Source organism: Venturia canescens, chromosome 9 (assembly GCF_019457755.1).
Source record: "Venturia canescens isolate UGA chromosome 9, ASM1945775v1, whole genome shotgun sequence".
Lineage (NCBI taxonomy): Eukaryota > Metazoa > Arthropoda > Insecta > Hymenoptera > Ichneumonidae > Venturia > Venturia canescens.
In genome coordinates, this window is record NC_057429.1 from 20,674,215 (window position 1) to 20,701,529 (window position 27,315).

General features: G+C 39.7%; 2 protein-coding genes across 10 annotated transcripts in view; both read left to right on the top strand.

The window, feature by feature from the left end:
* The window catches only part of beta-Spec (spectrin beta chain), a 28,876-nt gene extending 18,053 nt beyond the window's left edge, over positions 1 to 10,823 (top strand). Inside the window, exons 6-13 of one of the 7 annotated variants that reach the window (XM_043428246.1) lie at positions 580 to 722; positions 828 to 880; positions 1,417 to 1,476; positions 2,409 to 2,513; positions 3,959 to 4,114; positions 4,488 to 4,755; positions 4,874 to 5,056; positions 6,893 to 10,823. In XM_043428246.1, coding sequence (XP_043284181.1) covers positions 580 to 722; positions 828 to 880; positions 1,417 to 1,476; positions 2,409 to 2,513; positions 3,959 to 4,114; positions 4,488 to 4,755; positions 4,874 to 5,056; positions 6,893 to 6,896 — 972 coding nt within the window. In that variant the 3' untranslated portion in view covers positions 6,897 to 10,823. The remainder of the gene's footprint in view (positions 1 to 579; positions 723 to 827; positions 881 to 1,416; positions 1,477 to 2,408; positions 2,514 to 3,958; positions 4,115 to 4,487; positions 4,756 to 4,873; positions 5,057 to 6,892) is intronic. The other 6 variants (XM_043428249.1, XM_043428248.1, XM_043428252.1 and 3 more) reach the window with 6 other exon arrangements.
* A 914-nt stretch (positions 10,824 to 11,737) lies between these two features.
* LOC122415790 (sortilin-related receptor-like) lies at positions 11,738 to 25,928 on the top strand. 3 transcript variants are annotated; one of them, XM_043428255.1, is made up of 11 exons: positions 11,738 to 12,202; positions 12,407 to 12,690; positions 16,157 to 16,432; positions 16,562 to 16,723; positions 16,826 to 17,089; positions 17,174 to 17,445; positions 17,532 to 19,075; positions 19,183 to 22,202; positions 22,293 to 22,773; positions 22,901 to 23,101; positions 23,268 to 25,928. In XM_043428255.1, the coding sequence occupies exons 2-11, from the start codon at positions 12,436 to 12,438 to the stop codon at positions 23,330 to 23,332; spliced, it is 6,540 nt and encodes a 2,179-aa protein (XP_043284190.1). In that variant the 5' UTR covers positions 11,738 to 12,202; positions 12,407 to 12,435; the 3' UTR covers positions 23,333 to 25,928. The 3 variants fall into 3 exon arrangements, with proteins under 3 accessions (XP_043284190.1, XP_043284189.1, XP_043284191.1); XM_043428254.1 differs by having other exon boundaries at positions 11,738 to 12,690; XM_043428256.1 differs by having other exon boundaries at positions 11,739 to 12,690; positions 23,271 to 25,928.
* Positions 25,929 to 27,315: the final 1,387 nt, after the last annotated feature.

Below are 27,315 nucleotides of genomic sequence, written 5' to 3' on the forward strand. Positions count from 1 at the left end.
TTTCATTATGTTTTTCACGCTCCTGACGGTCCCGATAACGTTAAAAACTTGCGACGCATGAATACGATCGGTGCACGATCCCCGTCTATCTCTCAATCGAAATTCGACAATGGAGTCGTTCGAAAATTTCGTAATTATGATTCTCTCGGAAATTGTCACGAAAATTCAACAATTCACAGGCCGTTCTGTAGTAACCACAAGCACGTTTCAAGATCCGAGGAGGATGACATTTTTTTAAATGGTTACTTGAACCTCGAAAAATCTATTATTAACGTGAGAAGACTCAAAAATCAGATTCAACAATTGACCGACGATCTTACGAATGATCATCCTCATCCGGACTTTGTCCATCCCAGGACAACAAGTTCCCCTTCCGATATTCCCAAAACTTATATTCCTCTAGAGCATTTTGACGATCGAGCTCGTAGCGCGGTGAGTAAAACTGCACGTGATTGGACATTTATTTTTTGCAGTATGCGAAGCTTGCTGTAGTTTTTGTCTTTTTTTTTCTTGTGAAGCGATCAAGCGTGGAAATGCGATCACTGAAGAAGTAATATCGATGCAACGTTGTCTTTACAGTTCGAGCTGAAGGAATTAAAGAGACGAGAACAAGAACAGGAGGAAGAGGAAAGACGCAAAAAGGAAGAGGCTGCGGCTGCCGAGGCCGCGAGACAGGCGAGAGCAACACCGGTCACGAGTCCGGACGAACCACCGAGCGAACGGTAAAATTAACAACGTAATCCTTATCGCGTCAGAGAAACAAAAGCGCGGATGATAGCACATTCGTTGGAAAATTTCATTCAAAATATTTCTATTTCTATTCGCAGTGCCGAAGCCGACGGTGTCACGAGCGGAGATCGCGGGGAAGACGATTCTCACGGTAATTATTCTCTTATTTTGCATCAGGAAATAATGTGCGCAGGAAAATTAACATCTCAAGTCCGTAAAATTATTTTTCAAGCACGTCAGGGTACGGTCACGTTGAGAACGAAGCGAAATATTATTTCAGAATTCACGAGATATTTGGATTTCTCTATCCAACTTTGCTCAGTCGTCGTTTACTTTAATTGTTCGTAGAAACCAAAAGCAAAACATAATTCAAAGAAGTAAATTCAGAAAATGAAAAACTTGATATAGTCGAAGATTCGAGCAGACGTTGCAAAAGTAAAACATCAATTTTCTTCGAGTCGCTGCATATATTTTAAAGATTTCAATCGTACGAGAGCTTTTCTCCTCATTAATTACGAGACGTGGTATTATGGTGAAGCATGACAATTGCTAACAGCACGTTTGTTTTTGCCACTTCCTCACCCGCCGATTATTCCCCGGTATTCCTATTCCGTACGAATTCCATCACCAAAATCCTGTATAACCAAACAAAAACATATAACGCGGCACGGAATGCACAAACCGCAGTGGCACTGCGCAAGGTTTCTTCTACACGAACACCGCAATCCCAAGAAAAACCCAAGGAAGGTGAGTGTTCGGTGGAAATTACGTTTTCGATTTAATATTATAAACGATTAGCCTAAATTTCATCGGTTATTCGACACTCATTTTTCTACTGCGCACACGCATCATCACGACTTTATTCACGCAGCTCTCGACTTCACCCCGATGAGGTATTCCATTGGGAAATTCAACAGCGATATAACGTTCATTAGTTTTATTGTTAATACCAATTCTCTACAATCAATTAGCGCACAATTTCTCGCTCGTTCGCACTTCTCTCTTACTTCACGTATAAATTAACCTGAATATTTCAGCCGATAACCGTAGAGGAGTCCAGTAGCGGGAAAGAGATTTGAAATCCAATATTTTTGTCTTTCCGACCAGGTTGCGGAGCTACTTTCGTCCTGTGTCTTCCTTTTTCTCTCTCATCTTTTTCTCTTGACCTTTTCTTTCCATCGTTTGTCTTAACGTTTCACAGGTTTACACCACCAGTCGACCTTTATTCGTCGAGTGCTTCTCATTTTTCTTGTCTCCTTGTTTTTAATAATTTAGGGAAAACGAATAAAAGCATACTTCAAAATCACGCTTCCCTAGGGAACCATTTTTTAGAGCACTCTTTCTCTGGTTCAAGGTAAGCGGGCATGCTGTATTTCTTCTTTCCGTATGCGCTTTTTTCTTCTACTGTTTTTTTTTTAAATAATTTTTTTTCGTCTCTTTCCTCGAGCTTTTTTATTTCGTTCTTTGAACAAAAGTTTGCAGCTTTATTTGTTCTTTCATCCTTCATCGATTAAAATTATTCTATTAATTATTAACGCTCGCTTATTTGAACGGAATTTTTTAGCATCGTAGAAACTGTTTTTTTGTTTGTTTTCTCTCTCATTTTAATAGTAACGATAAAAATGTATTCGCTGCACGAACATTTTTGATTTTATTTCTTTGCGGTTGGTATGACGTAGTGCATGCACAGAAGCCCGCACGTCTCTCCCAACCTGGAGAAGCGATTCGACCCGTTACACCGTCGACTCCGAAATCACGAGCCTCTGTTCCTTCGACACCAACAAGTAAGTCTGCTCGCTCCTTTTTTTCTCTCGAATTCAACAGTTTTATCGATTCGATCAATATTTCAAAACGTTGATGCCAAAAGCTACGTCAATAAAATTCTTGCAACACACAATCAAATTGCGACTATTGTAAACGCGAAAGTAAACGTTTCCAAATATTTGCCAATCTCAATTTCGTCCTCCGCCGCGAACGAAGATATTTCAAGGCTCGCTTCCTTGACTCTCCGAGCTCCTTGAGTTTTGACTTTTCCTTATCAATTCAGTGCTGAAATATTGCTTTGATTTTTCCATGGGAACTTCAGGCTCCGGTTGAGCTTCTATCGGACCCATGGGACAAATATTTCCATGTTTATCGACGAATTTCGAGGCCTCGATGACTCGCAACACTTCGTCGACGCACCGTGGTATTGCTATGTCATTTATCGTCACGTGTCGCACTATCGATTTATCGTCTATCACGAACAATCCTCTGTACGATATGCCCAATGACGAATCGTAAACCCCGTACGATTCGGATATTCTGTGATTTTTGTCCGACAACATGGGTACCCTCATTTCACCCAGGCCCCCTTGTTTTCGTGGCGTCGTCGCCCATGCCAAGTGGGTGAATTCCGAGTCGGTCGATACGGCCACGAGATTGCAATCTTTCGACACAGAGAGGAAAATTATTTTACAAACTCGTCTCTCTCTCTCTCTCATTTGATTCAAAGGAATTTCTTACTCAATCCCTCGAATTCGTCGAGTCGATCACTAAACTGCAAAAGTTCGGTTGGACACACGATCGTAAAGTCATACGGATAAAAAATCATTACGAGATAATTATCTCGAAAGTCGTTCAATGATATATTGACGATCTTCGAATCTTTTATCGCCACACCGGACCAAAATGGGGCAGGTTTCATCAATTCGAGATTTTGGTTATTCGTGTCACGTCCACGCGGAGATGCGCCGCCCATTTTTATTGAGGAACGTTGACCATCGTATTTGCAACAAAGTTCCATTTTTTTCGCCATTTTACTATTATTTTAATTCCCAAATATTTTCGGTAACAAAATGAACTTGTCAATTTATCACTGCGTTACAGTCGAAAAGTTTGATTAACCTATGATTCGTCGGAAAACAACGACACTCGAAAAATCGGGAGCAGACTTTTTTTTACGAGCTTCAAATATCTTCACTTTTTTTCCTCGAGCGGCGGCGACCCCCCTCAAGCCTCAAGTAGCCTCAACTAGCTCTCAAAAGTAGAATTATCGCATGAGCATGTTTAGCTGAAATTTTATTTCTATGCACGGTAGAAAATTGTGAGTAATTATTTGATGAAATTACTTAATTTCCCGGATTTCGATGGACGGAAAAAACGAATAATCTAGAGGTAATTTTTCGAGTATCTTTATTCGCTTGATTTGATTGAAAAAAACAATACGTTTGTTGTGTACGATGATAAGCTCCGAAAGGCGGAAGCAGCTCGGAATCCGGTACTTTAAGACGTAAGGAACGCAGTCGCAGCAAATCACCGTTCCGTAGTTTCCATTGGAAAAAGTCGGCCAAATCACCGAGCTTAGATCGCAGTGGTGTGAGCGATGATGAGCATAGTTTCCGCGGTAAGTCTTACACGTAAACAAAAATCGACGAGGACTGAGATGAATCTTTCGTTCATTTCCCATAGTTTATTCTACGGGCCGAATGAATTGGAAAAATAAATGGTAAATTATTTACAGCGGCGAAATGAGGCGAATAAGCGAGAAGTGCAGAATCATTTATAGATATTTTTTATTGTACAGCTTCGTTGAATAACGTGTAGAAGCATGCTAGTTGGAAATTTCAAATAATCAGTCGGTTAGGAAAATTCACAGGAGATTTAACAGCACTCATAGGAAAATGGGAGCAGTAAATCATTGAATTTTGGACTCCTAGAAGCGTAGATACGCGTTATGATGAAAATTTTTTATTTAACGACCGTGAAATATTTCGCAGAACAAAGAAGTCCGAGCGACGACGAATTCGAGGGTACCCTCGTGCGCAAACATGTCTGGGAGACAATGGCGAAAAAAGCCTCGAGCAGATCGTGGGATAAACTTTATATGGTCGTACGAGGACAAAATTTGATTGCTTACAAGGATCAAAAGTCTTACAAGTCAACGCCTGACCAGCCCTCCAAGGGCGAAGCTTCCCTTGATTTGAGAGGTGCGACGATCGTCGTCGCTAGCGATTATACCAAGAAGAAACACGTCTTCCGAGTCAAGTGAGTGGGAAATCCTTTTTTTTCGTTTCATATATCACGCAGTATTTAATGACAAACAAAAATACATTTTGTTTTTCATTTGGGAGCAAAACGTCAAATGGTTTTTTCGTTCTTCCAGGTCGCAAGGCGGTGCAGAGTTCTTGTTCCAAGCGAAAGACGACGCAGAGATGCACGAATGGGTCAGGGCTCTCAATCAAGCGGCCCAAGGAACATCCGGAGCTGGTTCATCGAGGGCGCATACTTTGCCGGCGTCGACACAAGCCGAAACGAAACGACGCAGTTTCTTCACGCTCAAGAAAAAGTGAGCTATTTTCCTTCCTTGTTCTATCGAATTATTTTATCCTCGATCATTCTATTCGAACGTTTGCGAGACGTGCGTCACTGAAATTTTTCAAGGATGTGAGTTTGTTGTTTTCACAAAACTCGCGAGTTTTAGTTTCACCCGCTACCACACTCATACTCATCGCGAGGGTACTTTCTACCCTGTTCGACATCCATATACATTTCTTTATTTTCCCTATATCGATATAATAATATGATCAGAGTTCATCTACAGACTTATATTTTCTTCACTTTTGTGTGCAAAATTCTTAGGCCGTTTGCAGACACATGAGCGAGATTCGATTCGATAACAGAAATTGTTTCGAGAAAAGATCTGCAACCCATGCCAGTCTATTTTTTAGAAAAACAATCAACATTTGTTCTAAATCAATTCATTAATACTGAGCGCAAACTTATTTTTTTTCTAGTACAAGACAGATTAACTTTTTCAAAATTTATAAATCGTCCCAACTCATCTCGTTTGAAATATCGAATCAGCGAATTCTCAACAGCTTCTGCAAAGTCTAAGCATCCACTGTAAATGTTGTCCTTTGCACCGATGAATCATTCGTCACTATCACGATTACACATACATAGTGTTTTCTCCGTAATACTATACGCAGAATAAAAGAAGAAAAGTTGAAGAAAATAAATATATTTTCTCGCGAATTTCCAGCTCATAATTCAATTGAATGCCGAACGAAAAAGAAAAATAAAAAGAAAGAGAAAAGAAAAACGTTTACGCTGCAAGCCTCGCAATCAATCATACTGCATTTGTCATATATATATATTTTTAGAAAAGCCAAAAAGTAGAAAGCGCGCAATACCCAATGAACGTATGAAAAAAAAGAGTACACAATTGGAACAACATTTAGATGCGGTGAGTCGGTGAATCAGAGTTTCAATCTAAGCTCGTTAACGTCGTACCAAATATGCACGATATACAACGATTATTCGTCCCACTTGATTACAAAATCCTTGTTACGTCATTGAATAATGTTTCTTTTTAAATATATCCTTACGAGTATGATTTCTTAATTTGCATTAATTTTATTTTCTCTTAGTTCACTTTAAATTTATTGGATATTCGTTTAATGATTTATCTTTTGAAAAGACGAGAGCAATGTTTTTCCAATTGTGAATGCGGAATGATTAACACCACGATAATAATTATGATCATTTGAATATGAGAAAAGAAAGAAAAAAACGCAAAACAGCACTAGCTTTTGAAATTCCTCATCTCAATGAAGACAATAGAGGAATTTTTTCATCAACGATAATCATCGCTGATTCGTTCATTCATTTTTCTCGTTCTTGGTTATATTTTTTTTCGCTTTGATTTTCAGTGGCGACGCAACACACCGCCAAAAAATATCAAGCGTTCTGCTCTGCTTTTCTGCATCATTGTTTGGTGGAGTCGAATATTTATTCGTTTATTTTCATCATTGTACATTTGTTTGTAATAATGTCACGTAGATGTCGATAAGTATTGATGTATCGTTGTGCTTAGCTCACTAGGAATATTTACATATATATTTTTATCAGTGGCTTCTTCTACTGCCCTCACCTCGACATACCCCAGCCCGTCGACTTAGCAATAAATCATTCGAACATTTATTCGTCATGCTTATCGTTCTGGACACGTTTATGAAACACAAAAACCATCCCAGATTTCGTACCACGTACTTCGCATGGATACAAAATTCTTTTAAACTCACGTACAAGGAAAACGTTAAGGAATAAACAGAGTATGCTTTCTGAAACATTCACGAATATTACGAATTTCTTTTAAAATTCATATTTCTCAATTTCACAGTTAAACCGGAGCCGTGAAGTTTCGCCGGAAGTGAAGCACTCTGAGAGGACCTCGTTGAAGAAAAAAAAACCCAAATTTTACTGGACGAGGAAGAGTGGAAAAAGAGAAAAAATTTATTTCGTCGCTCTACATCGTTAAAGCAACGCTAATAATAATAATGAGTAACGAGAAAAAACAAATCAAGAACGGGGGGGGGGGGGGGAGAAGAAGAGAGAAAAACAATATTCGGACGATCCAGGCCCGTTGAAGGAAGAGAGAGAAAGAGAAAGAGTCTCGAATCAAAGACGAGAGAGCCAGATTGATCAAGAATTTCGCATTTTTAATCTCGAGACGATATTTATTATTATATGCCTGCACGAGAATGATTGGCTACGTTGCTGACACAGTGAATTACGTATGTGTATTTGTGCCTATGTATGCGTGCGTGCGTGCGTGTGTGCTGCGTGCGTTCTTTGTGCGAATGCGCGAGTGTCTGATATTCGTGTTTATTTTTGTGTTATCGACGCCCAACGATAAGCGGTGAAGAGAAGAGAATAAGATGTGAAAGAGAATAATAACTAACATGAGAGAAGGCACGACGGATTTCGGGCACGAAAATATGAACGTCGTAAGCCTCGACAAGAAATATCGCAATTTGGCTTCTCGCTGTACGTTTCAAGACCGCCTGCAATCTTGCTATGATTAACCACGAGCAAATTATAATTCACGCGTCCCAGGTTAGCCCGAACAAAAACAAAAGATTAAGCTACATGCATCTTTAAAAAAATATTCGAAAAAAATGAAAGCGGACATGGAGAGAAAAAATATATTATATTTTCTTGTCACTTCTGATGACAAGACTCTCTTTTTTCTCTCTCTCTCTCTCACTTTCTTTTTCATTGTTACTCTCGAGCATGCGATCGATAAATAAGAATTTACGAGTTCATCACACGTTCAAATACAGTACTTCAGATTGAAATTGGCTCGAGGAGGGCTTTTTTCTCAAACACATTTTTCGAACGCTCCCACAGAGCCCATAACAAAAATGAGACGATCTCCTCACGGAAAAGTATTAACGATTGACAAATTGATTTCAAATTGTTTTTCATCTCTATTGATTTTGACGCGATGATCCTTATACTCAGCTTCTCGGGAATGTTTATCTGGAGAAATGATAGAACTACAAGTTGTCGAAACTTCGCTTTCACTTTGGATCTATTGAAAAATAAATTTAGGTTTTATGAATTTCGATACTTTTTGCTAGAAAAGAGAATCAATTTTGAAGATCGATTCGAACAATAATCGAATTTGCGACAGAATGATTTTTCATTAATCCTACGATAGATTGAGGATGGGAGAGATTCAGTTTTTTTTAAATTCTTTTTCTGGGCGAGTCAACGCATGCAATTCTTAAAGAAGCTGTCAAAACGTTGTCAAAACGATGTTGTTTTTATTTTATTCAATCTCGTTTTTTATTATTTTTAAATTTATTTTCATCTCTTCTTTTCTATTTTCTAATTCTCAACTCTTAGACCCCTCTTTTGCTGTCGCAAACAGGACCAGTTTGCGTTTGGATAACTGCCATATATTTTATAGGAGGGTATTCATCTGGAATGACCTACTGTATTAAAAAAGGGAAAAGAAGAAGAAAAGATACGTAGCTTTTAACAAATGTTATAGATGCAATTTTTGTCGCGATCGGGCAAAAAAAGTAAGCACATCCGTTCGAACCATAGAATGGGAAACGAAGAAAAAGCGATTAAAACGGAAACCAATAAGATCGAATGCTGTAATAAAACGACATGAAAAAACAAAACGAAAAAAAGTATAATATGCAAACGAAAAATGCGAAAATTTTCCTCCTTCACGAACCCAGTCAAGAATTATATGACGATGCGAGAATGAATCTAATTTCACGAACGCGATAAGCGAAACGGAACCTACTCCGACTCTTCCGACCTCGGAAAAGAAAAGTCAATTTTTTTTCTCTCTTCGACTCTCACACGACTTCGCAACAATGGCGATCTCTTTTATTCTCAATTGTTATTTTTTATCGATATTTATCAATCGCAATCTTGTTTCCTTAGGGTGTAAGAGTATTAAGGAGGAATAAACAAATTTAAAAAGAATACAATAAACGCGCAAGTAAAGCTGTGAGAGAGAAAAAAATGTAGGAGTTTTCAAGTTTCTACACACGACAGGCTTTTTACCTTTTCTCTTTTTTTTTCCTTTTACCAACGCTGCCCCTTCGAGTATTTTCTCAATTTATAACTACGAATATACATGAGATATATATATGAATGATTTTGAGCGAGCGCGACTTAAGAAACGAGATTTTAGTTTCGGAAAGATTATCAAGGCCGAGAGAGGGTGCAATGTTTTTTTCGAATTGATTTTTTTTTCTTAGCTTTCTTCCCTTCCTTCCACCACCAGCCCCTCCCGAAAAAGTGAGGCTTGAACGCACGAGAGGGACTTGTACATATGCGAATGCACGAGATGCCCTAACGCCAATGCACCGCGAATAATAAGCTCTGCGAACCGTGATTCCCCCATTTATCATGGTTTATCGAAGGAGAATGAAGAGAAAACGGGAGAACATTGTAGAGAGAAACAAGATTTCACCCTCTTTGCCAATATTCCGAGTCGCAAGAAAGAGATTATTTAGAATTGAACCACAAAAATGATAAATATGAATATTGATCTGCTTGTTTTTTTCCCCCCGTATATATCTATATATATATCTATATATTTACATGTATATAAATATATATATGAATATGAAGACAAACGAGACATTGAATTAATTATAAGAAAAAGAGAGAGAGAGAGAAAGAGAAAAAGAGCGGGAGAAAAATAAGGAAAATCATATTATTATTATTATTATTATTATTATTATAGATAATATATAATTGTAAAACTTATATAGCTCTTTTCGTTTTAAAACGGCCTTCCTTATAAATCCCAGCCACCCTGTCCTGTTCCTCGTCACCTGATCCTCGAACACTCTTACCCTTTGAACTTCGGTACGAAAAAAAATGTGTAGAAAAAAGATTTATCACGGAAAGGTCGTCTTTCAATAGACGTGGTTCTTCAATGTCGTCCATTAATTGATCGATGATACATATTCAGTAATCGATGTTCCGTGTAAGGGCCGATTTATCAGGAAAAGAACTCGACCGAAAGTTTAGCGAGATTTTGACGGATCGTTGTTATTTCATAGATTCTATGCAGACACGTACGCCTCACGCGTGCACAATACCACGCTAAGTTATTTCTCGGTGTTTTTTTTACCAATCATGTACGAAGGAAAATCGGAAAAATTTAGAGTAGATTATTTCTACGAAATTTGGTACGATGTAGAAAAAAAACGAGTAGTTTATTGGTTATTTTTTGTCAAAACTTTTCATATGATTCAGTTGCCAACGTTATCTTCGAGTTAATTAAGATCATTAAGTCCGTACGACAAATTCTATATTAAGAATAAAATGAATATTTCAATATTCTTTTTCGATATCACTTTGCTATTTTCGCTCATTTTGGATGCTCTGGATAATCCCTAAACTCCATGAGAACAAAAAAATCAAAGGTTTCTCCTGAAACTAAAATCAACACTATAAAAATTAGCAGATCTCAATGGCTATGATGACTATTAGTGATAAAATGTTGCAACTAATATCGTGGGTGTATACTCTCATAGTTTATACACATATACATAAAGAACAAAATCTATGTATAGTTTGAGAATTTTTTCAATTTGTTTAGAGCGACGATAGTGGATTATTAATCCTGCTTCCAAAGAATGAATCAAATTCAGCGGCATATTGTAACAACGTCCAACTTACCAGTCATTAAAAAATATTTCCTCGTGGCCCAAAGAAGTAAATTTTATCCATGCTTATACGTTTTCCGTAAAATTATAAAAAGAAATAATAAGTGAAGCTTACCATGTAAATAGTTTTTCTTTATTCAATTCACTTTGAATCTTCGAATTTTTCATCTCGATTGTTTGATTTTTACGAATTTAGTCCAATAATCGAGACTCCACTGTACTATCTTTATATGTTGTATAATTATATGTATACAGTTTGAAGTGCGAGTACATTGTGATGAGGTTAAGAGCAGCTAGGCTTAAATCAAATGGTTGTGAGGATCGGGGTCCCCTGCTGAAGCCATCAGGAAATGGAACCCATTATCTAATATACTTTTATTATTACTATATATATACGCATTATTCACATATATATATAGCGGGTATATCATTTCAGGGGTTCATCAAAAACGGTTAGTCATACTATCCTCTCGCTTTTATCTTGTAAGAGCTCTTCTGTCGTTTAATTTCGGTCCTCCTCGTATTTATTCTTGATCGACATTCCGAACTGAACAAATATGTTCGAGTGTCAAATTTCAGAGAAATGAAACTCGAGCTTTGTTCGAGAGAACAAAAGAAATATCACGTGCTGTATGGATTATTCGGTTCATTGTTACAGACCCTGATGCTTTCAAGAGGGTACGCGAAATCTCGTGACTTTCAGTCACGCCGCATTCTCGAAGGGGAATCGTGTGGGGTTTTCAATAGGTTAGTTCTTACTTATTCTTGGTATACAAAAAAAATTAACAACGTTCGATTTGTAGAGGAACGCGATCTTCGAATAGGCTTGCTTCTCAGTGACAGATATAATTGGAATTGCGAAGAGTTTCATTACTCATATTTTAATCAGTGTACCGTCATATTGTGTTCGTGGTATTGATGCCGCTCAGTTAGAGCGAGAAGTGAGATTCGAACGTGTTATTAATCGCTGCACTCGCGCTATCGAGAAAAGACAAAGGTATTGTTGTTATTTCGGCGATAACCCTCCGTAGTTGGAAAACCGGAAGTGGGAATGCGCAAAGTGCATAATTTTTATTCTTTAATCATTTTTTCCGATCGCGAGCAAGTTTCCGGCAAACAACGAATTTGTTGATTGGGGTAAATTCATTGTGGACCTCTGAAACTTGCCTCTGGTTGCCTCGTTGTTATTGACCAATCAAGGATCGAGCGTCGCTCGGCGCGCGCATAGCGGAAAGGGAAAAAACACGTAGTGGGGGGAAATGGAAAGAAAAAAATCAACTCAACGCACTCGCTCAGTCGCGAGGCATTGATCATGCGCAATGGATGTGTTTTTACCTTGACGGAAAAAAACGCCGATTTCGGAGCGGTCTCGTATCATTATCGCGCAGCATAATCGTCGCGTACCTATTTCTTTTTTCGTCCTATTGCAGTCTCTTTGTACTCTAGTACATAAAGATATACTCATCGATGAATATAAGGCAACTGTACGTTTGGTATTGTTGGTGAGTGACTCGCGAAAAATAGGATGCTTGACGAGGGCGCCATCGATATAGATCCTTAGTTTTTATTCGTGAACAAATATAATAATATACATATGTGTTATTTGTCCCGCGAGTGATTTCTCTTCACGCGTGTACGTGTCCTGTGCTTTCGTACGTGCAAGCGTTCTTGCGTTCGTGCTCCATCCGTGTTTGTATGTTTTGTAGACAGCGCGCTGTCCCGGAGTTTGGACAAGATGGCCGCCCGGGTGACATCGGGCTTCTATCATTCGGCCCTTATTTTGATTATTTTGCAACTTGTTAATTGCAATTACGGCGCTGAATACGGTAACACTGCGAGACGATTGCACCGTTCGACGCCTGGCAAAACTTATATCGTCGAAAAACCCGATTTCTTCGACGACAATGAACCAATCGACGAAACGTCATCTTCGAGAAACCGACGAGCCGTTCCTGAATTTCCGGACAACAATCCAAATATCACTACGAAGGTGAGTCTTTCTTTTATTGTTTTATTCCATAATATAAAATATTTATCATTCTTGCTCTTATTGTTCTTCTTTTTCTTGCGTTAATACTATTACTTCACGATTGAGCCGCGGATGCAGTAAAAAAAAACACAAAGTTTGAAATTGCGCCTCGAAATTACGATTGTCATCGAACTGCGTCGGTGGTAAACCGAATATATATTTTATGATATTGCCTACGTTCTCTGCCAAAAAAACCATCACAATTTGTTGCGAAAATGCATTTTGACAGGACATTTTTTTTATACTTGCTTTTTTCGATTGAAAATAAGCAACTCACTGGTTACAGTCGTTTGTATTGTATTCATAAATATATGTTTTCATCCATATGTATACTTTTTTATATGAATAAGCGATTGGTTGCCATATCCTGAAAAATGAATAATTTTTGGGAAAAAGCACCTCGGTAGTTTTTGCAATTTTTTTCATGCGCCGCATCTGTCATTTTTCTTTGTTCTTTCAAACTCTCTCAAGTTTGATGCTTCTTCTTGCTGTTTCAATGAATTTTGAATAAATGAACGGTTATTTCTTTGCTTTGACTGATCAATCCTTCCAGTTGTGACAAGTGTGTTTTAGTTGCAATCTCAATTATTTACTCTGACAAGTTGAGAGCGAGGAACATCTGTTGAAAACAGACTTGTACGTGACTCAATGATAAATTTGCGCGTGATCCGTTTTTTGTATTGTTCTCTTATCTTTCTCGTTCACCCCTTCCTTGGAGCATATCACTGGCTCATTTACATATCTAATTTTTGAAAATAATATCAGTGACGAAAATGACTAGTGGTTTCCTTATCTTCCCTTTCCTTAAATTTTTACCGCATACCTGAACACAATTCCTTTGTCATTGCACAAAGCACAGTGCACAAATGATTTTTTTTCATGCATTCCAAGATATTGGAGCGCGTAGCCGAATTATTTTTGAAAGTAACTCCGCATTTAATTTTTTTTTTTAATGAATTCAAGAAATAAATCCCCCTTGGAGATGTTCTTACGAACATCAGGATTTGATTTTTTTTTCTAGTCACGCGCTCAGCTCAAATATGCTAATTCCAGATTTTGAATAGCGTCAAAGTTTTTGTTTCCTGTTTCATTATCGTTCTTGATAACTTGTTTCCATTATCGTATATTTTTTCTCCTAACTTTTTCCATTGCTGGTTGTCCTTCGGGTTGGAAGAATTACCGATGGTAATTGTCACATAATGGTCAGTCTCTCGTGTATATAACAAGAGACTCTTCAAGCCTGTTTCAGGCTCAGCAATTGCCGTCTATGAATAACTTTTGGTATGTTCTTTGACGCAGGACGAATTAACTTTTTTTGGAATGAATTTTTATTGTGACTTGATAAGTTTCGATTTTAATAAATTGGCAAAATTGTCATTCACTTCTTTTACAATGATTGATTTCTTTTTCTGATTTAAAATTCGAATCACTTGTTCAAACATTCGATTTCACTTCAGTTCCATCATTACAGGAAAGGTGAACAAAAAATCGTATAAGAATCGGTGCAAATAAGTGAATACAATTCAAAATTTTTCTATCTCTATTTTTGGTATTTGGTCTCAGCGTTAATTTTAATGGGATAGCATGAATCTACGCAATTGATTTTTCACAAGGGGGAGTCACCTTTTTATCTCACTTCTCAATATCCGAACCGATAGCTGACCACGTTAAAACAAAACAGTTTTCTAGCCGAAAATTAAAAAAATGGAAATTATTTTAAAATCTTTCGTCTTTTTATATTTTTTTTTGCTCATTTGTCATCGACTATTTTGATTCGTCAAACTTTTCAGCCTTCGTCAAACTTTTGTTTCTTATACTCGCATCGCTTGTTCTTCTCGTAGATATCTCTTATGCATAAATTTACACCGGATCATATAGATATGTGAGACAGAGGAGGATAAAGAGAGAGATTGAAAGAGGACGTTAAAACGTATCAGTTACGACTGGCGAAATAAGATATGCTTTCACAAGTTTTGCAAAAAATTCTCGTATATGTTACTCGTATTCTTCGTTCAAAACAAAAAAGCAGCTTTTTTACTCATACACAGAACGTATCTTTACTCGATTATATATCTGATAAGAAAAAATGAGCGTGATAATCGGTTCAAATAATGCTTCTTTCAAAGTGTCATAACAATAATAGTAGTCGGCGATGTCGCCAGAAAGATGAGTCATAGGGTGCGACTTTTTTTTCTTCTATCCGCCACAATATTCGTCATTCGCATTCGTGAATTTAAAAAAATATTGTTTCTTTCCGGAAAATGACGATTCTCGAATAGCCGGGAAGTAAAATATTCACGAGACCTTCGCTCATACGTTATCAATATTCTCCAATTTTTAAACTGAAAAATCAGTAAATTATGAATATTTTATTTAACAAACGTGTCGGTGTGACTTACCTCGTGATTTCAACATGCAAGCAAAGCCGTTCGTTGTTCACTTATTTATAGTCTCGACTGCTCGAAAGTTTTGAAAATTCTGAGGCTTTTTGTACATTGTTGCAATGGTGCGAATGACGAGTTAAGGAGGAACATCAGCTTCGCGTAAAGTGAGGTTATGTAAATACGAATTTGATTGTTTTTATCTAAGTCATCTATCTTATGTAAAGCCTGTTTGCTTTGTTTGTACGGGATCAACCCCTAAAAATACGTCATTCTTGGGTGGAATTTATGTGAAGTATAAAAAAATGGCAGAATGAAACGACTTCCAATTTTGCACACATGTTCTTTAGAGTTCAAACTGTGGAAGAGTACTTTTTTGTCTAACCTATCACCATTTTTTATTTGTTTTCGAGTAGGCAAAGATAGTGGAGTTATTTCCTATGCGTAGGTCTTAAATATTCCAAGTTTGGAAATTATTTACTAAAAAATGGTTGAATGAAATGGATTGGAGAGGCTCCACAGAGAGAATTAAATTTGAAAAATTACCGTGATTAACGATAATGCGGTGACGAGCTGCAATTCATCATGTTTTTATCGGAGTATTTAGCAAATTTTGACGTCTTCGAAATTTTACAGTGGGTTACACAGGAATGAATACTTTTCGTATTACCGTTTAATTCTCTTCGTGAATAGAGAATATATCCAAATATGTATTCTAAAAGTTTCATTAAGCTATCACCATTTTTCTCAAGCTGATTCCCCCCCTTAATTTCGTTACGAATGAGAGTAAGATGATGTTGACTCTGTTTGTACTTCACAGTGCAATACACGTAAGAACTCAATTTCATATCCGTGTATTATATTTCATTATATTCTTCATATCAAAGCCTCTGTGTCAATGGAAATTGATCGTTCGTTCTCTTTCTCACTTCCTCCGTACGGACGTAGATATACGCCTGACAAGTATGATTGTGTGTGTGTGTGTGTGTGTGTATCAATATAGTTGTGCGTTGGTCTATTTGACCGCAACTCTCGAACATTCACAGGTCAACGTTCTGAACGACACGCATCAACAGTTGATGGTACACTGGGTCGGTGAGAAATCAAACGTTATAATATGCCTTGCGAGGGACAGTACACCGGTGATCAGAGTCCAGGATATGAGGTTTACGAGAAAAATCAATCCCAGCACGGTGTACATAAGCTACGACTATGGTGACACCTTCGAAAATAAAAACGAGTATTTCAAAATTACCGATGGACCCGAACCCGAATACGCTCAAGTCGACAAATTTTATAATCATCCGAAGTTCAATACATACGTGAGTATTTTTTGTTTTTTTTTTTTTTTTTTTTTTTTCATTGTTCGATCACGCGTTTACCGCTTTTCTTCGGATTGGCACTCGTCGACATTAAGACTTGTTGTTTTATTGATTTTTTTTTATTTCTAGTGCGTTTTTGCTGACAGCGAACACAAGGTTATTTTTACGACGAGCGACAATGGCAAAACTATCGTTAGACAGAAACTTGACTTCACACCCAGCGAAATTTCCTTCTACGAGGATAATCCGATGCAATTTTTGGCCTTCGATAAAGTCGATCCCACGAGACGGGTAGTTATTGTTTCTTATTACATTTTTTTTTCAGGCAATTTGTACAACAGTTAAATCTCTCGTCAGGTTTTGAATGTACGATTAATTTGATGTTTTTCACAGCTGTGGCTTACGACCGACATGGGAAAAACTTGGAAATATGTCCATATGTTCGTCAAATCATATTACTGGTCAACGGGTGAGCCGAAAACTTTGTTGGTCGAGAGAATCGAGCCCTCGGGAAAGAACACCGTGGTCGTATCGAAACGAGTATTACCGGGACATTGGTTGAGCGACGTCGAGGTTTTGATCGAGAACGTCCAAGATTTTCAAGTTCGAGGTGATTGGATGTTCGCAATTGTGGAGAAACCAGGAACTGTAAAGAAAGTGAGTTTATTGGGATTGCAAAGAAAAAAATAACTGACGAATTTGACGATTTTTCATGTACCATTTTGTTTTCCTCTGCGACAGTTAAATGGTACAAAAACGAATTTGGATCTCTGGGTATCGTACAAGAACAGTCGTTTCATAAACGCCGAATTCAACACGCAGCTGGACCGTTACGATTATCACATTGCCGATGTTTCGAATAATCGTGTCTTCGTCGCTGTCGCTCACAACGAGACTCAAGTTAATCTTTACGTTCTCGAAGGCATTGGTCCCGACAAAGTGAAATTTGCTCTCTCCCTCGAATCTATACTCACGTTTTTCCCCAACACAACTTGGAAAGACAGTTGGTTAAAGTGAGTATATCAGTGCGATCATTCTTATTAAACGAAGTAAATAATCTTAGAATAAATGATTCATAAGAATATTAATGACGTTACAGCGACGTAGCCGACGAAGCTTTCACGGATCTTTATAAAGTCGAGGGTATGAAAGGAATTTATATAGCGTCGGAAGTGAAGAACATGCCGAAAGCAGGCTCCATAGGACCGGAACATTTGGGTTCGTTGATAACTTACGACCATGGCATAACGTGGAACAAGATAAAAGGTCCTTCGGTGGAACACGATGGTTTTTGGGTGCACTGCACGAATGATTGTTCGTTGCATCTGTGTCAAAAATTCAGTCAATTGTACCCGGTTACGAGGTCGGTGTCAATAATGAGTTCAGTCTCTGCGCCAGGTATAATAATGGCCACGGGAGTAATGGGCCAGAATTTCAAGTCGCATCCGGCCCTGTTCGTTTCGAGAAACGCTGGCCTCACATGGAAAATGGTTCTCAAAGACTTTTATTTCTTCAACATGGGCGATCACGGAGGTGTTTTGGTCGCGGTTAAATATTTCAAATCCCGTGGGGAAACGCAGGAATTATTGTACTCGACGGACGAGGGTAAATCGTGGAAAACTTACAAATTCCACGACGAAATGCTCCGAGTTTATGGATTGATGACCGAGCCTGGTGAAAATACAACGGTCTTTACTATGTTTGGTTCGATGCCCGGACAACATCGTTGGCTCATAATAAAAGTCGATTTGCGCAAAGTTTTCGAGCGTGATTGTACACCCGATGATTACAAATTCTGGTCACCCGCGAGCACCGAACATTCCGTCAAAGCTTGCGTTCTCGGACTTCGCGAAGTTTACGAGCGACGAGCCGCAACCGCTAATTGTTATACGGGCATCAATTACGACAGGCCAGTCAAACACGAGATTTGTCATTGCGATCTTGACGATTATTATTGCGACGATCACTTCGTCAAGTGGGGCACACCTTTCCATTGCGTAGTACAAGAAGCAAATAGCAATCTATTTGACCTTTATGCTCCACCGGCAAGTTGCAAACCCGGCGACTTTTACAATAGAACAAAAGGCTACAAGAAAATACCCGGTGACGTGTGCGTCGGTGGTTCAACGAGGCAATTCGAACCGGATCAAATCCCATGTCCGATGGATGGATTCTCCGAGTTTTTACTCGTCGCCCAACGCGAGCATATATCCAGAATCGATCTCGGCGATCAAACACTCGCTAGATTACCAGTTCGTGGCCTTAAAAATGTAATCGCCATTGAATTTGATATGAAGAATAAGTGTCTCTTTTGGGCTGATATTGTGAATGACACGATCGGTAGACAATGCTTCACCGACGGTTTAATTTATCCTGAAATTCTCGTGGAAACTGATTTGAGCTCGATCGAAGGCATGGCTCTTGATTGGATTTCAAACGTTTTGTATTTCGTTGATGGTCTCAAAATGAGAATACAAATAATACGAACCGATTTACATACCGCTGGTCGTATGAGGAGAACTATTTTGGGGCCTAATGATTTACAAAAGCCTCGAGGCATCGCCGTTCATCCCATGTTCGGATATATGTTCTGGACTGATTGGGCCGTCGGTAACGCTTCCGTGTCACGAGCTAATCTCGATGGTTCGTTGATCTATTGATTTTATAGTTTATTTATCGAACAATAATGGAATAATAATGATCAATTAAATATGAAGTAACGTTCAAAACTTTGCTCTCGTTTGTTACAGGTACAAACATCAAACGTCTCTTCACGAAAGGCACGGTTGAATGGCCGAACGGTATAACGATCGATCATATAGCCGAAAGAATATATTGGGTTGACGCCCGGGAGGATTATATCGGTTCGTCGGACTTCGATGGAAAGCGTTTCAAGAAAATTATTCACAGCGACGAGCGAGTATCTCATCCGTTCGCTGTTGCGGTTTACAAGGGTGATATGTATTGGGACGATTGGAAACAGCTAATGATATTTATCGCCGATAAGGATCGTGGTGTTGGAAAAACGTCAACCCTCGGACAGTTGGCGGGTTTGATGGATCTCAAGGTTTTCGCTCCGAGCATACAGACCGGTACGAATGCGTGTTCGAACAACACCGTTTGTTCGCATATTTGTCTCGGTGCGCCGGACAATAAATACGTTTGTCTTTGTCCTGACGGAATGGAAATGGTCGAGGGTAAATGCATGTGTCCCGGCAACGTTGTGCCTTTCGCTAATTCGACTTGTCCGCGAGTCGCGAGTACATGCGCCGGTGATCAATTTTCATGTGGCAACGGCGTTTGCATTCCTGAATTTTGGAAATGCGATGGCGACAACGATTGCGGCGACTATTCGGACGAATTTGGTTGCAACGGTCCTACTTGCGGTCCGAACGATTTCAAATGCGACGAGGACAAATGTATACCGAAATATTGGCTCTGCGATCTCGACCGCGATTGTCGCGATGGTCAGGATGAACTCACATGCACTTATTCAAATTGTACCGAGTCACAGTTCAAGTGCGCCAATGGACGCTGTATCACTCATCGTTGGCATTGCGACGGTGAGGACGATTGTCGAGACAATTCCGACGAGGTCAATTGCACCAACGATCGTCAAATGTCAACCTGTCGAAACGACGAGATTTTGTGCACCTCTGACAAGAGTTGCATACCGAGAACTTGGCGTTGTGACGGTGAACAGGATTGCGAGGACAATTCCGACGAGACCGGTTGCCAAGGTACAAAGTGTGCCCCTTGGCTCTTCCAGTGCGGACCCAAGGATCTACCGTCGCGTGATCGGTGTATTTATCAGTCGTGGGTTTGCGACGGTGTCGCCGATTGCAAGGACGGCTCTGACGAAGTGAACTGCACCATTCGGACTCTACCCACGACCATGCCACCGGCTTTACCTACCAATTCCTGCACCGAATGGATGTTCCCCTGTAACAACAAAAAATGTGTACCCTACTGGTGGAAATGCGACGACGTTGATGACTGTGGCGACGCTTCGGACGAATTGGGCTGCAAAAAATCTGACGGGCCGACAGACAGCAGCTTTACCAGCTCTACCGAGATGCCAACGTCCCTGTCGCCGGTGCAGCCCCGCGTATGCAATGAGAATATGTTCCAATGTTACAGCGGCAAATGTATCGCCAATTCTTGGGTTTGCGACGGGACCAGTGATTGTAGACAGGGCGAGGACGAGCAATACTGCGACACGAAACATCGTGGTTGTCGCGAGGATCAGTTCCCCTGTAGAATCGACGGGTCTTGCGTTCCTCTAGCTAATATATGCAACGGGTACGACGATTGCCCCGACCGAAGTGATGAACTTGGCTGCGACAACGATCAAAACCCAAGCCCGGCGGGTATCGCGCCTTCTTGCTTCGTTGGATTCTTCCCCTGCGACGAGACACGATGTCTCGCTCTCTCCTCCTACTGCGACGGTAGACAAGACTGTTTCGACGGTTTCGATGAGAACAACTGCGAGAAAAACAATTCGAGAGTCTATCAAGTTATGATCATGGGCATGGACGAGAGATCGACCAACGCCACGAGCCTGTTCTTGTTCTGGTGGATGCCCATTCCAACCAACGTTACATTCGAATTTTTACCCTCTTACGCTCTCCTCGAACCAAATGCCAAATGGACCAACGCGTCCAGCTGGATCGAAGACACCGAGTACCAATTCAACGGCCTCGAGCCTTACACGTCTTATAATCTTACCGTTTACGTGCGCCTCAAAGGACAAACGACCGTTTTCCCGCCCTTCAAATATCTCGTCATGAAAACCGGCGAAGGCATACCCAGCAAACCTTGGAACGTTACCGTTGCTCAGAGAAATGGCACAAGGGTTCAAGTCTCGTGGAGGCCACCGCTCAAACCCAACGGATCCATCACCGGCTACGAGGTCTATGTAACACCGCCTATACCACCTCTCCAATACTCTCTTCAAAAAACTTCCACCATCATCGACATTCCCTTTGAGGCCGGCAAGAATTATTCGTTCTGGGTAATCGCCAAGAATCGAGAATTCTCTTCAAACTCCTCGAACGTTGCCACCCTCACTTTCGACGGTTCTGCTAATGTTGACGATATTCGAGATCTACGGGTTCTTGAAACTACCAACAGCTCCGTACGTTTAACATGGAAACAACTCAAGGACGTCGATGCCTATCACGTTACACCGAGGGGACCAACCTCTCCATCCCCTTATCCACTTATGTCGACTCTTATCACTCGTGACAACACTTATACAGTCACGGGGCTCGCCCCTGGCACTCAGTACACCTTCGAAGTGAATGCGGTGAAAAAAACATATGTCGGCAAAGTCGTCTTTGTAGCGGCAACCACGAAAGGACAGCCGTTACCCACTGTTTCTAATCTCATCGCCGCTCCCGTCAAATTCCCTGGTAACGCTGTTAAATTGAGCTGGGATCCACCGAAAAGCCCACGTAAAATTAAGTGGCAATATGCCGTACATTACGCCCTTAACATACAGGATCTCTTTGGACCACCCAAACTCATAACCTCCAATCTAACCGCGACTGTTAAAAATCTCGAAGCTTGCGAATCTTATGTCTTTGCTGTCGGCGTTCGTGGCACTTATGGCGCCGGACCTCTCAGTCAACCCGTCTCCGTCCCGACTTACTACGATATTCACGCTCCGCCCAAAAGACTCAGGGTCACACCTGCCGAAAATCCGGGCACTATCATCGTCTCTTGGAGTGCAAGTTGTCCTATGGTCGTTGAACCCATCAAATATGTGGTCAGTATTTATTGATATTTATCCCGAATCCATGCTAACTTCAGACTAACATCAGAAATGAGAGAATATTAATGATTTTTTATTTTCCAGATCTCGGTGACGGAATTGACTCTGAACAAGACTTCGGTGGTGACGCTGCAGCCCACCAACGATACGATCATTAAACACACGTTCAAGGGAATGAAATATGGTGGTAAATATCGTGTTACGATATCGACCGACGTCGAGGACGCGATACCCAGTCAACCGGTCATGTACGTCGCACCACCTATCTTGCCTCCTCATCAACTGTCCGTCTTGAGAGAGGCTGACACTTATGTTCTCTATTGGCAAGAACGCAGCTTGCCAGAAGGTGTTACTAAAAATGGACAATTCCATTATGAGATAATCGTCAACGAGGGTGAGCATGCGATCAACGAATCAAGCGCCAAAATTATTCACTGGGGACAACCACCCTACATCTTTAAGGATGCGAAAACCGACGTTATTTACACTTTTGCCGTTCGAGCTGTTACCGCCGATGGCTATCAGAGTATGCTCAGCGAAGCCGTTGGCGTCCGAAGTCCTTCGGGTGAGTCATCGATCGACATATTCGATTATATCAAATTGATGATTGGGTATCAAATACTTTCAAGGTATATAGTTGTATATTTTTTTTCCATTTTTCATTCATTTTATTTTTGTACCCCCCATCTTAGACTGGCCAGTAACGATAAACACGTCGAATATCGTCTCATTGGCGATACCGATATGTCTCCTGATCATCGCTCTCGGCGCTGGTCTCGCTTATTTCGTTGTACGACACAGAAGATTGTCCAGCAGTTTTACCCAGTTCGCAAACAGCCATTATGACACCAGACGAGGTCAGGCCACCTTCCCCGGCGCCACCGATGGTTTGGGTAATCATCTTCTTCTTTTCGCTAAAATAACGACACTTCTAATTTTTAAAAAGACAAAAATGATTTTTTTTTTCCACGAGTTCGGCGAGATATACAAAAATCCGGAAAAATTAGTTTGAAAATTCGTATTTCTTATTGGTTCTAATGCTATTGATGAATTTTTCAGCAGATGACGAAGACAGCCCTGTGATTCGAGGTTTTTCGGATGATGAGCCATTGGTAATAGCGTAAATATGTTGTTCGAATGCAAATACACACCAAACACAGACACATACACACACGTGCGTATATATGATCAAAGACGAAGACGGTGGAAAAAAAAATATCAAGAAAAACACTTAGGAATATAAGCATTAATTCATAATCGCAAAGACACTACTATTACTGATAATTTTCATTATAGATAGAAACTTTATATCGTGCAATCGGTAGACGATGGCTCATGTTCCGCACTGAATTTCGCCGGAATCGTCTTTTATTCGGCCATGTAATTTTTTTTTTTTTTAATTCTATTTTTAAGAATCAACGAGCGTGCGCGCGCGTGCTTTTTATCTTCGTTTTGTAGAATATGAAAGTTTTTACGAGAGGACCAAACATCGCAGAAGCCTCGCTTTCGGCCATTCCGAGTGAGCCTTGTTAAGTACGAATATCAAACGTGAACTGTAATTTATTCGGTAACCTCGATCGCGATACGATCGAGTCGTTCTATTTTTGTTAGTTTCCGGTCGAAATAATCCGCGTTTACCGATTTGTAAATATTTCAAGTTCTTGCTCTGTCGCAGAATTCCGTTATTTTTTCATTCTCTGGTTCAATTTCACGGAGAAAAAATGGCTGTCTCGGGCGAAGGAAATTTATAATATTTCGAGTATTTGTGTACCAAATCGACTGCTTTTTGATCTTTTGAAATGCAAAGTTTAATCGGATGAATTTTCAGATTATTCAACAAAAGATGACTTTCTAGATTGTTATCATTATTATCAGAACTCTGTCCAGAAATGATTGTATTACAACGTCGATCGAATTGTATGGTCACGACGAGAGATTTTTCGCTCTACAGGAACGACAATGAAAGTTATTCCGTAAAAGTTGTACCTAGTTTGAGACGGACATTTTGATCCTCATACTTTTGTCTCACAGATGGTGCAATGAATTTTTTTTCAAATGTTTTTCGTAGATTTCATATATTTCTCTCTTTAGCTGTGAAATAATTGTTTATCGTTTCGTTTCTCGTTTTTCAAAAATATTATATCTTCATTAAATTCGTCTTTTTGTGTTCGCCCGTTTGTCGCGGTAACGTTTCAGTTGTGCGAGGACGGAAGACCGCCGTACTACTCGGGGAATTATTGGGAATACGAGTTTTTCTAATCGCCCTCCTTATCCTCCCGCTCCTTGGATTTCGGCAGCGTATTTTTCCCTGCTTCTTCAAAATCCTTTTCCGCTACCCATTTTTTTGGTCTGTAATTTGGACGTTTTACGTTCCGATCCTGTTTTAGCGTTTTTTTTTTTATTCGATATAAATAGAAATAATTTCTTTCGAGAAATAAAGACGTTGCTTGATCGGATCAGTTTGTCTGTTTCTTGAGAATTTCAAAATTTTTAATAAACGAAGTTTGATCTCTCTTTTTGGAGAATCGAACTCTCTGAAAATAAGACTGAACCGAGCGAAATTCCAGTCCAAAGAATATCAAAGCCTTCTTATTAAAACGAATGAGACGAACGATTGTTTTCGCAATTTATTTTTGCTGGCGTCGGTTTTCGTTCGATGAGCGTGAAATATCGCCAATCAGCTGGCTCAACTTGTTTTCAATCAATGAAATGAATAGTTTCTCACACGGTACAGCTGGAGAGTGAAAAATGAAAAGTGTACGTTTTGCACCAGAGAGGCTAAGGAACGTCGAGAAGACGAAACGGGAGAAGAAGAAGAAGAAGAAGGAGACGAAGAAAACAAATAATAGCGATAACATTAAAATAGGGCAATCATCAGTTTCGAGCACAACCGCGTTCAGGATGCTGCTGCGAGTGCGCGTTATTAAAAAGTAAATTTATATATGTATAGATGAATGCATAAAGCGTCGGCAGAGACGCGAACGCTAAAAAATGGACGGCTTTTCGAGGCTCGAGGATTGTCGTTTTTCATTTTCAACCTTTATTTCTCTCAATCGTTATTCTTCTTAATTGCGCAGTATTAGCATGAGAATTCAAGAAAAAAAGATGAAGAATTAGGATCAATGTCGCCAGGATTTTCTTGCCAAAGCGAAAGAGCGCTTCTTCGTCGTCGCCATATTGAAATACGAAAATCCTCGAAGTTCGCATTAAAACTGATCGATGAAAAGTAAGAAATAACAAAGAAGGATGAACATAATAATTATTAATAATAGTTGTAATTAACATTTGCATAAAATTTTCAACGATCCAGCTCGATGCGTCCTCTTGCGTAGAATATTATCATTATTATTATTATTATTATTATTATTATTGTCGTTAAGGTTTATTATTAATCTTATCTGCGAAAAATGGAAGAATGAGAGAAAACAAAAGAGAGCGTTGGCTCGAATGATAGGCGTGCTTTGTTCGAGTATATCGTTCGACCCTTGGCACAAGTAAGCGAAATGAATGAATTTCAAACTGAAACGTAAGATTAATTGACCTGTGCCAAAAAAACGTCGACTTTTTCCTCCTGCTATTTTGTTCGAGAATGCTACTTTCGAGTATGAAATGCAAAGATTGTGTGTAGTCGTTACGTGTAAATCTTGAGGGGGTATGAACAAAAACGTTGATAACAGTGATATAATATATTCGCGTGTAAATAAATCAATTTAAGAGCAATATTCTGCTGACTTTTGTCTCTTATGTTTCAGGACACTCCTCGAGATTCCAATCGTTTTCCTACTACGTTTTACCTCTTCCTATCACGCCACAAACGAAAGGATTCATTTTCGTCCTTCTTTTTTACTTATTTTCAAATTGATATCGATTTTTTTCAACCATTGTTCTCTCTCTTTTTGCTGATATTCTTGACGCAAAGAATTGGTCTTAAAAATGAGGAAATGGGCAGGGAGGTGGAGGAGACCTTCATCGTGCCTCGATTCCGATTAAGAGCGATGCCTCGAGTCCGGTGTTTTTTGTTTTTTTTTCCAAACATTCGTTTGTGTTCAACAGGTTTAGGAAGTCGACGTGGATCCTCTTTAAAATCCATGACATTCATTACGTATGAAACGAGAGCACGACGAGCGTCCATCGTTTTATCGGTCTAGTATACACATATGTGTGGGTTTTATGCTAAACTTACGAGGCTTACGAGCAAGGAAAGGGCATCGACAGAGCAAAACAATTAACGCTCGAGCGGTGCCGGATACGAGAAAGCATCCAGGCGAAATCGCAAAGTAGACCGCAAAAAGGAAAAGAAGAAAAAACGTAAAGATAACGTAAAATATAGATTTTGATTGCTCGTAAAAATTTGGTTTTGTCGGTTTTTCGAACCTCTCTTCTCCGAGTCGAATGAAACCCGTTGCATGATCTCAAATATATGCGTGTACCAAAAATGACGAATTCTCATTTTTCTTGCAGGAAATGAGTTTTTTTTTTCTCGGTTCAGCCAACCATGAATTTTCTCATTCGGCATAATCTATTTTCAAACCGGTAATTTTTCTACTCCACTCTCTTACACTCTCCATAATTTTGTTTCCTCGTGCGCGCGTTTACTTTTTTCGTGCGACAAAAGATCACAATAGATAACTGTGAGCGCGAATTTAAAGGAAGCCTCGAATTCCCCGGCTACATCTTCGTCTCTCATGGAACTACTTTTTTCTCCTCAACGCCTTGTTTTTTTCCTCCATCCTTCCACGTGTATCGTGCTTACAGTGTGTCTCGAACGTGGCTGAGCCTCTTTAGCGCTCGGGATCGAGCGCGCTTATGCACGTGCAAATTTACCGTAATACTAATTGTTACATCCAATTATTATGCCACGGGACCCGACCACCTTTTCCTCACTCCCGTGTACGCGATTTTACCACGCGTACTACGATCTTTACTGTTTATACGTTCGTATGGCTGCACGGGTCATGCGCATCATCCAATCTCCGTCGATTAATTAATCGACGTCCGTCAATAATCCTCGACAAGTTTGAATAAACAAGTGGCAACTACCGAGAATCGATTTTTAGGGATCAAAATCACGGTCGCTCGATCCGCGTTCATTTGAGCGGAGGAAATT